At 36.8% G+C, this 12,321-nt stretch overlaps 2 protein-coding genes across 2 annotated transcripts in view; both read right to left on the bottom strand.

Moving 5' to 3' along the window:
• Nucleotides 1–488, bottom strand: part of LOC149279423 (retinal-specific phospholipid-transporting ATPase ABCA4-like) — a 77,026-nt gene extending 76,538 nt beyond the window's left edge. Inside the window, exon 1 of the mRNA XM_089501203.1 lies at nucleotides 423–488. Coding sequence (XP_089357329.1) covers nucleotides 423–488 — 66 coding nt within the window. The remainder of the gene's footprint in view (nucleotides 1–422) is intronic.
• A 9,449-nt stretch (nucleotides 489–9,937) lies between these two features.
• LOC149279422 (rho GTPase-activating protein 29-like) overlaps nucleotides 9,938–12,321 on the bottom strand; it is a 45,054-nt gene continuing 42,670 nt past the window's right edge. The window contains exons 22-24 of the mRNA XM_089501201.1: nucleotides 12,176–12,281; nucleotides 11,896–11,994; nucleotides 9,938–10,827 (exon numbers count right to left, since the gene is read on the bottom strand). Coding sequence (XP_089357327.1) covers nucleotides 9,938–10,827; nucleotides 11,896–11,994; nucleotides 12,176–12,281 — 1,095 coding nt within the window. The remainder of the gene's footprint in view (nucleotides 10,828–11,895; nucleotides 11,995–12,175; nucleotides 12,282–12,321) is intronic.

Genomic DNA, 12,321 nt, shown 5'->3' with positions numbered 1-12,321 from the left:
AAAACATGGGCACTGTGTGTGCATCCTAAATAGGGAAAAATGAGAGCCGTATAGTATATTCTATACATTTACTGCTGTTGTGAAATCATTGTGTGATGTACCTTAGCAAATGAAAGTATAATCATACAGTTAGTGGTTACAGCTAAACTAGTGTGACACAAAGGATGATGGTGTGGATCTTCAGCAATTGTTGGGATATACGGTAATTTCAATGTTCCTCCGCCAGACTAAGGTGTATGTGTGGTGTAGCTCAACAACATCTAACATTAATGTCAATCACACCAGCTGATTGCATGACTAAAGGCAGTGTCTGGACAAGGTACTGTTTGAAAGGTTGATAACAAACACTGTCACATAGCTGCAGAACTGACATGGCCCTAGTTAATCCTTAAATGTGGAATATCTACACATGACTAATTTACCTTTTGTCTTTTTCTTAATGTCCAGTTCTTCCAAAGCAGAAGTTTAACCTTAGCCTTGAATCTCATCCTTCTCCTGATAAGATGTCGCCAACCTGTGATACATAACATTACACTGTTAGATCTATAAATCAATTAAACTTTACATTTTACATTTCATAACTAATAACAAAATGCAAATGTTTGGGACCATCTTTTTGTACAGGGTTTGCATGTACTTTCATACTGTTTGCTTTTTGTGTTTATAATGTTAATGTGCTTTCACGACTCAGATACAATACAAGTTAAAAAAGAGCTTGGTTATGACACTAAAATCTCAAAACAAAACAGATCTTTTTTTAATACATTGAGCTTTAATTGTAATATTGTTGATCAAAGGACCACTCCTAACAAAGAAGCCTTAAACATTACTGTTTATTTTTTTTTCATATATACTGGGCTCCATGCAAGACCAGACTGAGCTGTCTTAAAGGTAGTTTGGAGGCACAATAGAGAAACCAGTCCATCGGCTGTTTGCCAGGTGCGCCCGACAGCCAGTCCTCACATCACCCCATGATTGTTCCGCATGGACTAGCTGCATATGAGCACAGGCACTAAGCACTGTAATTGAGGGATCATGTGTTGTTGGCTATATAGTCAAGTGGGGTCCCCCACAACAAGGGTTCCAGCAAAAACACCTTTATGCCCAGATGTATACCTAAAAGCAGGGATATGGATTCTAAGTGAATTAGACCCAGCAGAATTATTTCTGCAGAAGGTTAAACTATGTGCTTGCATGCACAGAATATACTGGATTTTTCAGTGTGGAATGACCTGGATGCAATCAAGTTATGGGAACTCATAGAAATTGTAGCCACTTATAGATGGTTTAAAATGACTCACTTTGTAAGCAGTTCTGAGCTTTTATCTCCAGATTAGGCTAACACTCTTGGTCTGTTTATATGTGGTTTATTTCAACACAATTTTGTTAATCCTTTTAGTGACTGAGCAGCTCTGGGCTACACAATAGAGATGATAAGACCACTTTTTCATAGAACCCTCTGGCACATAAAGAGCTGATTACGGAAGAAACAAGCATTGCAGGCCCCTCAGATTCTTATAAATTAATTTGTTTTTCAGCATTTCGTTATTGGTCCCACTATCCTCTGGACCCCATTGTAATGTTTTGTGAAATGCTGCTATCATATGCCTTTGTAATTTCAGTGTTTTCAGTTGGAAGACGTACCATGATGTGAAATTAGCAGCCACCAGCAACTGCCACAGTACATTGACTACTATGCAGGAGGGGACACTGGTTGCTTCAGTGTAGAAACTATGGAACAGCATGCCTCTACCAGGCTTGGTTGGTTTACATGTTCGTTAAATGGTGTAATATTAGGTTATGCGACTGATCTCCTTTAGGTTGAATTTTGCGCTCTAAATGTAGCATCAGTGACATTATTAATGATCAAATACGTTATGACAAGTTTTATTATTGTTAAGTTAATGATAACCTTCATGACTAATTTGTGGAGCGCCACAGTGGTTGACATAGTTGGCCACCATGGCCAATTTATCCAGCAAAATAACATTACTGAATCAATATTGGTGTTTGTGTTTATTTGAGGGAAGCGCTATAGACGGTCCCACAGTCAAGTCTATTTTTAGAAAACTCTTAAAATAGGGGGAAACCCACATTTTTTTTTCTTCTTGCTGTGGGTGACTTTAAGAGAAGCATAAAACAAGTTACAAACATTTTAACTTTAAATCAGAGAGCATAAGTGAAAGTGTACTAGAAATATAGACTTCTACAAAATTACATATTTGGTCAGGCGTACTATTTGGGCTGTAATGTAATACTTATCACAAAACCGTGAAGTGCTTTTGAAATAGGGAGGATTTATTTATATAAAGGGATGAGTATCTTAAAGCCTAGGAATGATATGCCTACCTTGGACTTTTTTGACAGGTCTCGTAAAGGAATGCTAGCATAAATTTGGAGGAGGCAGTTCTAAGGAATTAAGACTCTGCAGATTTTTTGATGACTTTAAATAAAAATAAAGGTCTTTGCCAAATACCAGGAGCTCCTTGCAACATCCAAGAATGTACAGACACATGGAGTGAGCATACTATACCATGTCAGCTCACACTGAGCTTTTAAGAACAGCAAAGGCTTCATCCCCAGACAAAAACATGTATGGGAGATCATCCAATGCAAGCAAAATTTGTACAAAACAGTCTTGTTTATACAGTGCAGTATAAATAATACCGTACATGCCAGGGAGCTAACTATATGTGGATACGCCAAAGCCCTCAAACAAGAGGGTGAATTAGATGCCCATCATCTATATGTTCCTTTAATGTGCTTCCAACACTCCCTTCTATACAGAAAACAATGATTAGTCGAAAATCAAGGTTGAAGAATAGACAGAACAGAGAGAACTTCCTTCATGACAGAAAGGCCAAGCCTCTCCAAATCCTCAGGATCTCCAGTCTTAACTCCCACGTTAATACCACCTGTCATTCTCTCCGTTCTACTTCATATCAACTCTTTATTTCTCCTGGCTATTCAGGTAATCCCTGCCTTACATTTCTACCCTCATTACACCCCAGTGCTCCCCTTTATCAACCTTTATATAATCTGCCCCATTTTCAGATTCCCTTATCTTGTCTCCCCAACCTCCATTATAGCCAATCTTTCACTCTTTTAGTTCCATACAATAAAGAAACCAACACAATATTTAAGCTTCAAAATCTATGTAACCAAACATTTGTCACATGACATTATTGCACAATGCATTATATATTAGACTTGAGAGGCAACATACAGTATACCAAGAAGTTTTTTATTTGCCATACAATTTATTTTATTTTTTTATATATATATATATATTTTTTAAATAAAGAGGAGCTGCTGCTGTTACATAAAAATAAAGAAGAGGATCTGCTGCTTTTGTCACCACAGAATGATGATGTCATGTCATTTGTTTTAAGATGAGAGAGGAATTCTATGTGAACTGTAAAACACCTGGTGGAGGGTATTATAAAAAACAGTAATCTTACTAAATAGGATTATATTTTACAGAGAGATGTTGTGCTGCTGATGCATCAATTCAGTACCGTGACCTACTTCTACACCAGTGGTTTAATTTCTTTTATAATAGGTTACATTCAGTAACTGGGGAGCAGAGATCATTTTTTTCTCTTCAACAGCGAGTAGACAAATTGTGCCATTAAAACTTTTACAGGAACCTCAAGTGGAGCTTAGCATTGTGGGAATTAACCGTTTGACACATTACACAAGTATTTACATGTAATAATTTGCGTTTTACTACACTTTAATCAAGGGGATTGGGTGCTTTTAATTTTATTGTGAATGTTGTTAGGAATATTAATGGGATAAAATAGGCAAATAGCCATTTATTGCTGTTTAGATTACATGGAAAATTGTAATACAATTTAACCAAAAAATTTTTTTATTTTGGTTAATTTTAGTTAATTCTTTCTGTATGAGAATATACCATATTACAATTGTGATAACAGGGTTTGGAACATACTGAACTTATTAATTCATAATAATGCAACCGCTTAATGTATGAAGACTGACAATTCTATATCCAAATATTCAGAGAACCTTTTTTTGATAGTTGCAGTAAAACTAGAAAAAGGGATTACTATGAATTAACCCAGTTATGTATGTAAGTATATGTGTATAATATATATATATATATATATATATATATATATATATACTATTGACACCTCATTTTGATCATTGCATAAATGACAATATAAATTGTATAAATTATTTGCAGAAAATATTACAAAATATCCGTTTACTGGATGCCGTAGAAATCCATACACTTATATACTTATAGTGGCAAACTTTAAAAAAAAGTTTAAAGAACGATTTCTTACGATGAATTAACGTTACTACATGTTCCAATTCTAGCTTACAGATTTAAGAAATCATTATTAAAACAAAACAATCACCCCCCCAGTTATCTAATCAATCAATGTATTGTTTATCGGTTAAATCATATACAATTAGGTACCTATATAACCCTTTTGTTTTCAAAGAAAAACTGGAGAAATGTTGATGCAAATTGCTAAATTTGGAGCAATTACCGTATGCTACACTTTAGACACTGTATATGCTCTATAATGCAATGGGCTAGCAGTGGATGATTGCATGGTTGCTATGGTGACAGCCTCACTTTTCAAACTTTCCATCAAAATTGCTGTTTAAACATAACCCCTATTGTCACTTTACAGAGCCCATTACAACAAAGAACAATATCGTCTTATCTAAATATTTGATTTTAAAGGATATGCATTGAAATGGCGCAGTTATAAAGAACAATCTACCTCAATTGTGCTTTACAACAAGAGATGGTTTCATATATTAAGCTGTTCCTTTGCTGAGCCTTGAAAGACTCAGATGTTACCACATCCTCGTAACCACGTCCTGACATTCTGAGGCCTGAGAAAAACTTAAGCGAACTAAACCCTGGTGCTCCTCGCAGCCAGCAAATGAAATCTTAATTAACTTACCTTTTTCCTTAGGAAATTACAACCTAGCGGGGACATCCATTGATAAGGAAATGTCTGAGACAGGCATTTCTCAAAAGGAATGCATTTCCCTGAGGTAGTTTCTGCCACACACGGCTCAGTGCTAATCAGATTTCTGTAATCCTCTTCTCAAGATGGTGGAGTCGATGAACAAACTTAAACACGGTTTATGGGGAAACATGCGTGTTAAATACATAAGAGAGAACTCGGTGAAACGTTCTGTTTCCTAACGTAGTGTTAAACCAACTTTTCTTTTATTTGAAAGAATCTCGTGTAATCGGTACGTTGCGGAGTCTGACCTCTTGTCAAACGAACAGCTGTCAGGATCAATTAGGATGTTCAATTATGAAAGTCAATAGTCTGCAGAATGCTAAGCAGCAGACATCTTAAGAATTGTTGTGTCAATTAAGTGTTATGTGATAACTGGCGACTGGACAAGCGTACATTTCTTTTTTGTTGTTGTTTTTTGATATATTTCTATAGGCAACGCATTTTGTTCCTGGAATTTGAAAATTAATGTGTATATGGTCCATATAGATTTTCTATAACACACAAGGTAATTCATGTTATAGTTAGTATATAATTTAACCATTTAGAGAACACAAAATATTGCTTCTGGACAAAAAATGGGACATCTACAATTATTCTCAAGTGCCGCTAAATGGCTTGGTGGGGTCCATTACACTATGCTATTGTTAAAATGTAATACTTATTCCCCCCCACGTGTCCCTCTAAGGGAGCAAATCCCTCTGTCTCTCTTTTCTAGATTATTTTTCTGAGCATGAGTATAACACATCATGCTAAAGGCCCAACAAATCACAATAAAATATATAAAACCAATAGGTGTTTTTCTAAAAGAGATTGTTTTTTAGTTAAAAATGCCTTAACAGGTCACACTGTTGCTTTCATTAAATCCTCAGACTTTTGTACAGCTCTACCTGTACCCGCTGCAAAAGTACCTTTGGCCATTTGACATTTTGGGTGGTATGATCCATTACTGGATGGTTCATTTTACCTCCAGGAGTATATTATATTTATGATCCTTGACATGGTTGCTATGTGACAAGGGATAGATCCTATTAGTTTGTACCCCATACCCCGATAAGGTCGGATGGATACTTTCCGTTGGATACTTGCATCCGTACATCTTCTACATACAGAAAAGGTGACTGGTGTAGAACTGTAACAGCAGGCAGCCTTACCGACTACTAGCTGCAGCTGCCTTGCTGTTACTTGGTCACTGGTTGTTGGAAACCAGCTCCATAAACAGACGCATGCGTGATGCCACATCCAAGATGACCCTCCTGGAGTTTTTGTCACATAGGACATTTGAACCGAGAAGGTTTCCCCCAGCTGCGAGCAATCTACACGGGCTTCAACCTTTCTACTGGCATTCACTGTATGTGTTAAACGAGTGACAACTGTAATTTTGGTCCATAACATTAAATGGGTGGCTGGTCCAACTCATGTATTCTTCAAAGACTGAGTAAAGTCATCACCAGAGCACTCTGATTATAGTCAACACAAAATCAAAGCTTTTTATGTAACAGCAAGTACCGCGTATTACCTGGTGCCCCTCTGTCTACCTTTTTATGTACCTCTTTCTTTCAGGTCCCATTTTTTTTACAGTCTTAACAACTGTTTCCTAACTCACGTAGAGTAAGAATTTAACATTTAGCATATTTTATTGTCCATGACAAATATAATCAAATCATTTTCACAGCCTTTTAAAAGCCATATATGTATATATATACACATACATACATATATACACACCTATATACATGAGTGAACCAGATCTACTGACCTGTTTGTACAAGTCAATTCTGTCACCGTGAAAAAAAGTTCTATTTAGAAATTCGTTACACTGATAATGTGGTTGTTGGAGCCCCTAAGTATAGTTGGTACAATGAAACGATTGACATGGGCACCTGTCTATATGGTTATGCGACAGAAGCAATACATTTGTATTCGGCTAACTAGTGAGGTTTCACTTATAACTTGGAATGAGCCTTTTAAAATAAAAAAATCACCCTGAGGCTAGGTTTCCACTTGTAAAAGTAAAACGCCAATTCAGCCACACTGCGTTTTTTTTGTGAAAAAACGCTGCGGCCAGATGTTAGCTGTTCTTCAATAGGAAATCGCAGAATGCCATATCCACTTGGCGTTTTTCTGTTTGGCGTTTTTTCAGTCCTCTTTGGCGTTTTTCTGCTTTTTTGGGCTCTGTGGCAGTTTTTCAGAATCGCAGCATGTTGACACTCTGGCGTTTTTTGCAAGGAAATCTTGGCATTTTTCTCCAATAGAAGTCTATGGGAGAGAAAAAACGCCATGAAAAAGCCATGTGGGTTTTTTGCCTTGGCGTTTTTTATGGCGTTTTTTTCCACAGTTACAATGCAGAGGATGGACCCAGTATCTGTGTGTCCTACGAGAAATAGGCTGGAAACAAACAGTTTCACACAAAACAAAGTTCATATTGAATTTTACACCATTTGGAACAAACCTGCCATTACAAACAAACATACCCGACTGGATCCTGTGTGCCCAAAGCAACAGCAAGCAATTTGCACCATCATTTGGGGCCAATCTTCCTAGAGGAGCAGACATTCGGAATAAAGCATGCCTTACAAACCACAGAAAAGAGACAAAAGGATCCGCCGGGGAGTGTTTAAGTAGAGCTCTACCAAGGAAATGACATCAGGAGGGGGCAGATACTTGCCATTTATCCTAATCCCTTTTAGCTGGGTGACAATTCTAACGTGTAAAGGCTGGAAAAACTGTCTAAGGTCAAAAAAGCTATTTCCACAGAAAGGCTAAAACGCCAGAAAAAACGCCAAAACGCAGGTAAATGCAGTGGCAGTTTTCTTGGCATTTTTCCTGGCGTTTTTCATCAAGAAAAAAACCGCAGGACAAAAACCCAAGTGGAAACCTAGCCTTACACCTGTATACTGCCTCAAACGCTAAATGAACTTTTCTCTCTACCTCATATTCTAAGCAATGAGAAATTCCAAGCAAATGTTTGTGCCAAGACCCTTAGGTCGGTCTTTCCAGAGATAATATTCAACTCCTTTCCAAAGGGGAAATGCCATTTGAGGGACACGGAATATCTACAAGGCCCTTCTGGCAGGTGTGCTTTGGGCAGACGATCTTGCAGATACTTTTAGGTTCGCCCTGCGTAATGAAAGATAAGATGACAAAAAGAAAATCGCCAACAAAGCAGGATAATTCCTTCTTAATACTCACACAGGTTGACCCTTTATAATGTATAAGCAAGCAAAAATGTCTCAACACAATTCAGTTTATTCAGGGGTCCTTGCATCAGAACAAGATGCAAATGCAGGTGAATAGTCCGCTCCTATTACAAATAGCAACGGAGGGACTGAGAATGGGATGATAGGGCAGATTTTGCGTATAAAATGGTACTTGAGTGAACAGGATGCTCTTGCATCTCTAAAAACTGGAACTTTCCATGTTCGCTCTCGCAAGGCTACCCCCCCCCCCATTCAGCTCTACCAATTGGCCGGTTTAATCACATATATTGCGATTTTACTGCTGTCATGTTATGAGAGAGATCCATAAGATTTTAGACTTTCCCCAATGGCGACAGCCTATATGTGGCATTTTGCATTTTCTCTTTTCTCGGTTGACCTAATCTTGTATATTTGTAATTTTTAGTTCATAAACAAATAGTGCAATATAGGAAAACAAAATAAGCACCCTCAGTTAAAAATATTTTATTTTTGGTTCATGACTTAAAACAAAAGCCCTCACTAATGTCATAAAATACTTTATATTTTAATATGAAAAAAAACACATTGCAATATACAATTGTGCACATAACGCTTTTCATTCCAGGTTGATATAATGCATATATGAAACTGATAACTCAAGCATTAAACTTAGCCAAGGATGAATAATCTACATTTTAATAAGTTAAAGAAACCAAGATTATACATAAACAGTGAACTCTGAAATCTGTTAAAAAGTTAATAAATTTGTACGTAAGAAAATTCATACAAAAGGGCAACACTGAGGGGACAAAAATAATTTGGTTATAAATTCACCTTAACCCCATTTTAATTTTTTTTATAAAAAATGTTTTCTTTTATTTAGATACATCTGAAAAAGTATATTTGGAGTATATAACTATTTACATGAATTTAAAAGAATTTGTTAACAATGGATATAGCAACATGTATCCGTATCGATGTGGCTGAACACATACCGAATTAATGAGGTCTGGTTAATAAAAGTCATCTGGCGGCTGATGAATTGCTAAAGCCCGCTGTCAGTTTTCTAGGGCTTGTAGTGCTCTAAACGCTGGCCAGTGTACCAAAAATGATATATACAAATAAATCATATTTAACCCTTTCATCACTGGATGTTTCAAAGCTTTGCTCACACTTCTGGCATGAAATTTAATTTATATTTTCTAAATCTTAATTAAGTGCATCATCTCTGTAAAAAAAAAAAAAACATTAAAGTGACAACACATAAAAATGGCAATAGATGAAAACAGGTATAAAATATAGTTATGATACACAAAATATGCAGTAGAGGCTTTAGCATCATCAACATAAAAGCAATGTATTAATTGCACCGGTAACATGCATTCATTCAGCAAAGTCTAAATGCTATGCTGTGGTCTTAAGAAATTAACATTTACACTCCAAAAAGCATTTGTTCCATTGTCCCGTACATGAATACTGTTTATTATAAATAAGCATTTTTTAATATATCATATGTCACTAAGTGCACCTTATAAACTGCTTCTATTTAGAAGAATGCATACACAGGAATTTAAAAACAGAACTGAAATTTCAAAACATTTCTTTTTTTTTTTCAGTTAAAATGTTTACATAAGAGGAATTCCAGAATGGCACATAAAATATGTCTCCCCCCCCCCCCCCCCGGCCGGCCAAGGGGTCTTTTCCAGTGACTCAGCCAGACACCGTGGAGGTATCCCATCTCTACACAAAGTGGGCCTCTCTGTGCTCGAGTTCCTGCATGCGCTTTGGCCTGAGTCTCTGATATGTTGGCTTTATATCTGTTGGCTGGGGTTCCTCAGAAAAAGGTTTTGTTTGATTTTTGTTTTGTCCATTGACATCTGAAACCAGATCAGCGTTTGTAACTAAGTTCACATTGTTATTGTTAACTTGACTGTAAGCTTTATTCGTGGTAACAGATACCATGTTGCTCTGGGCAGTCTCTTCATTTGGCTTCGTCTTATACGATGGAGGTTTGTAAAAAGTTCCTGGCGGGGGCTGCAAAGTTCTGGGTGCCCTTAAAACGGCAAGTGGATTGGAGTCTGCGGAAATCCCATCACTTGCTGTCACACTGGATTTCACATTGCTTGAAGAAGGTATTTTTTGGAGTGTGGCATTTGCAGATGTATTATTTGGTGAGATGGTCGAACCTGCTCCTTCATGTGCTCTGATCTCCTGCGGCACATTGGTAATGATCATCGCAGTCCTTGGGGTAATGTCATATTGCTTGTACTGCTTATCCCATGCTTTACGATTACCCTGGGACTCGTAACAAGAGAGTCTGTGACATGAATTTACAGAGAAAGTTTTAGTCTCGGAAACTTCTTCAATGGTGGGATTTTTGCAGAGTTTGTCTGAAACGGCAACACCCACATTTCTGGAATTTTTCTCATTGAGTAGAGAGGGAGGAAGAAGTCTATCCACAGGTAAACTCACAGGGCGGACACCTGACTTGACCCTGGGAGCTCTTAACTGAACTTTGGTTATTTGCCGATAGGATTTTACAGGTACAGAAGTGTTTGTTTTAGAAAGGTCTTCTGTGCTCCTTTTAGTGTTTTCAACTTCATTCTCTGCAATTGTATCCATAGCACAATCTAAACGAAAGATACAAGAGACAGTTAGTCCGGTTACTAGTGTAAGCACCTGTCAAACTATTATAAGGCAATCTGCTCTAGGCTAAAGGTCAATTAAAACACTATAGAAACAGAATTTGATAGCCGATGAAAGCCATTCGGTCCATCTTGTCTGCTGGTTTTCCAGATGTATTTGATCAGTACTTGGTCTCATCCTAAATTCAGGATAGGTTTGTGCCTATTGCATGCATGTTGAATTCCCATACTGTGTTGACCACCCTCTCAGTAGCACTTACAGGTGTAATGCAAGAAAACAAAAAATAATTTTACAAAACAAGGAGTGGAAATAAAGTTCTTCGTCGGTTAGGTTTGTAATTCTAAATTCACAGCCCTCCTACATGCATCAACTTATTGTATTCCAATAACAGTGACACTTGCTATTGTTTTCAAGTGCCGTCTTTACATGGATGAGATGCCGAAGGAAGACAGATTCTCTTTAGTAAGCTAAAGTTAATGTAAAATGCCAATATAAAATATTGTAAATACTTTCTCTTATTGGAGAATCCTAAAGCTAGATTAATTATGAAACAATGCAGTTTATTAAGTCCTAAACTACTACTACTACGAAAATTCACTACTTTGAAAACAATTTTGGTTTAACATAATCGTTAAGTGCTGTTTATAACCGTGTAAAAGTATATTTTTTGTTTCATTACAGCAGATCATTGAAGATATGATTATTGGTATAGCCTGTCCGGCATACAGGGATACTTAAAGAAAATGTCTTCTCCTTTAAAGAATTAAAAAACATTGGGGTTATATATAAAAAGAGATTTTAGGTCAATGTTTAAAAAGCAGTCTTATTACCAGAGTAAACAATGGAATGTCTTGTTAGATGGACAATTTCATTGGTTACTGCGGTGCTAAGACTTCTCTAACTCTACATAATCATGCAGAATGATTATACATAGCCCCTCATGTCTCCTCCAGATCTTAACACAGCATTCTAACCTCTTTTTCTTACACTAAGTACTGATGTAAACTATCTTTATTAGACTTTGTGGTTATGAGAAAAGGATATGGGCTCACCTGGATCATCATAAGAAGAACCCTGTAACATGGACACCGGGCTCGCTGTCTCGGATGAAGACTCTTGTAAATGGTCTTCAAACGGGCTTGTACTATGCTCTGTAATATGGATTTTGAGATGTTATGCTTTAAAAGAGAGCTGATATGTAACCACATTTGCTGTTCTCCTTTGAAGGAAACATACACACACACACACATATCTATATATATATCTATATATATATATAAATAAATATTCCTAGTTAAAGACACAGTGCATTGTCTTATATACAATACTTGCCATTTTCTTCCAAAATGTCTGTGGTTATATTTTTCCTCTCTTCTGTTCCGCTGAACAGTAAAGATGTTTCATCCAGTGAGCTTGCTCGCTTGGAGATGGCAACACTCTATAAATAGACAGATACAGGCATGTAAACAACATTTTAG

This window comes from Sceloporus occidentalis, unplaced genomic scaffold (genome assembly GCF_023333645.1).
Source record: "Sceloporus occidentalis isolate IW3139 unplaced genomic scaffold, rSceOcc1.0.p SCAF_166, whole genome shotgun sequence".
In the NCBI taxonomy this organism is placed as follows: domain Eukaryota; kingdom Metazoa; phylum Chordata; class Lepidosauria; order Squamata; family Phrynosomatidae; genus Sceloporus; species Sceloporus occidentalis.
The sequence above is the reverse complement of the archived record's forward strand: the minus strand, read 5'-3'. Positions and strand labels throughout refer to the sequence as shown.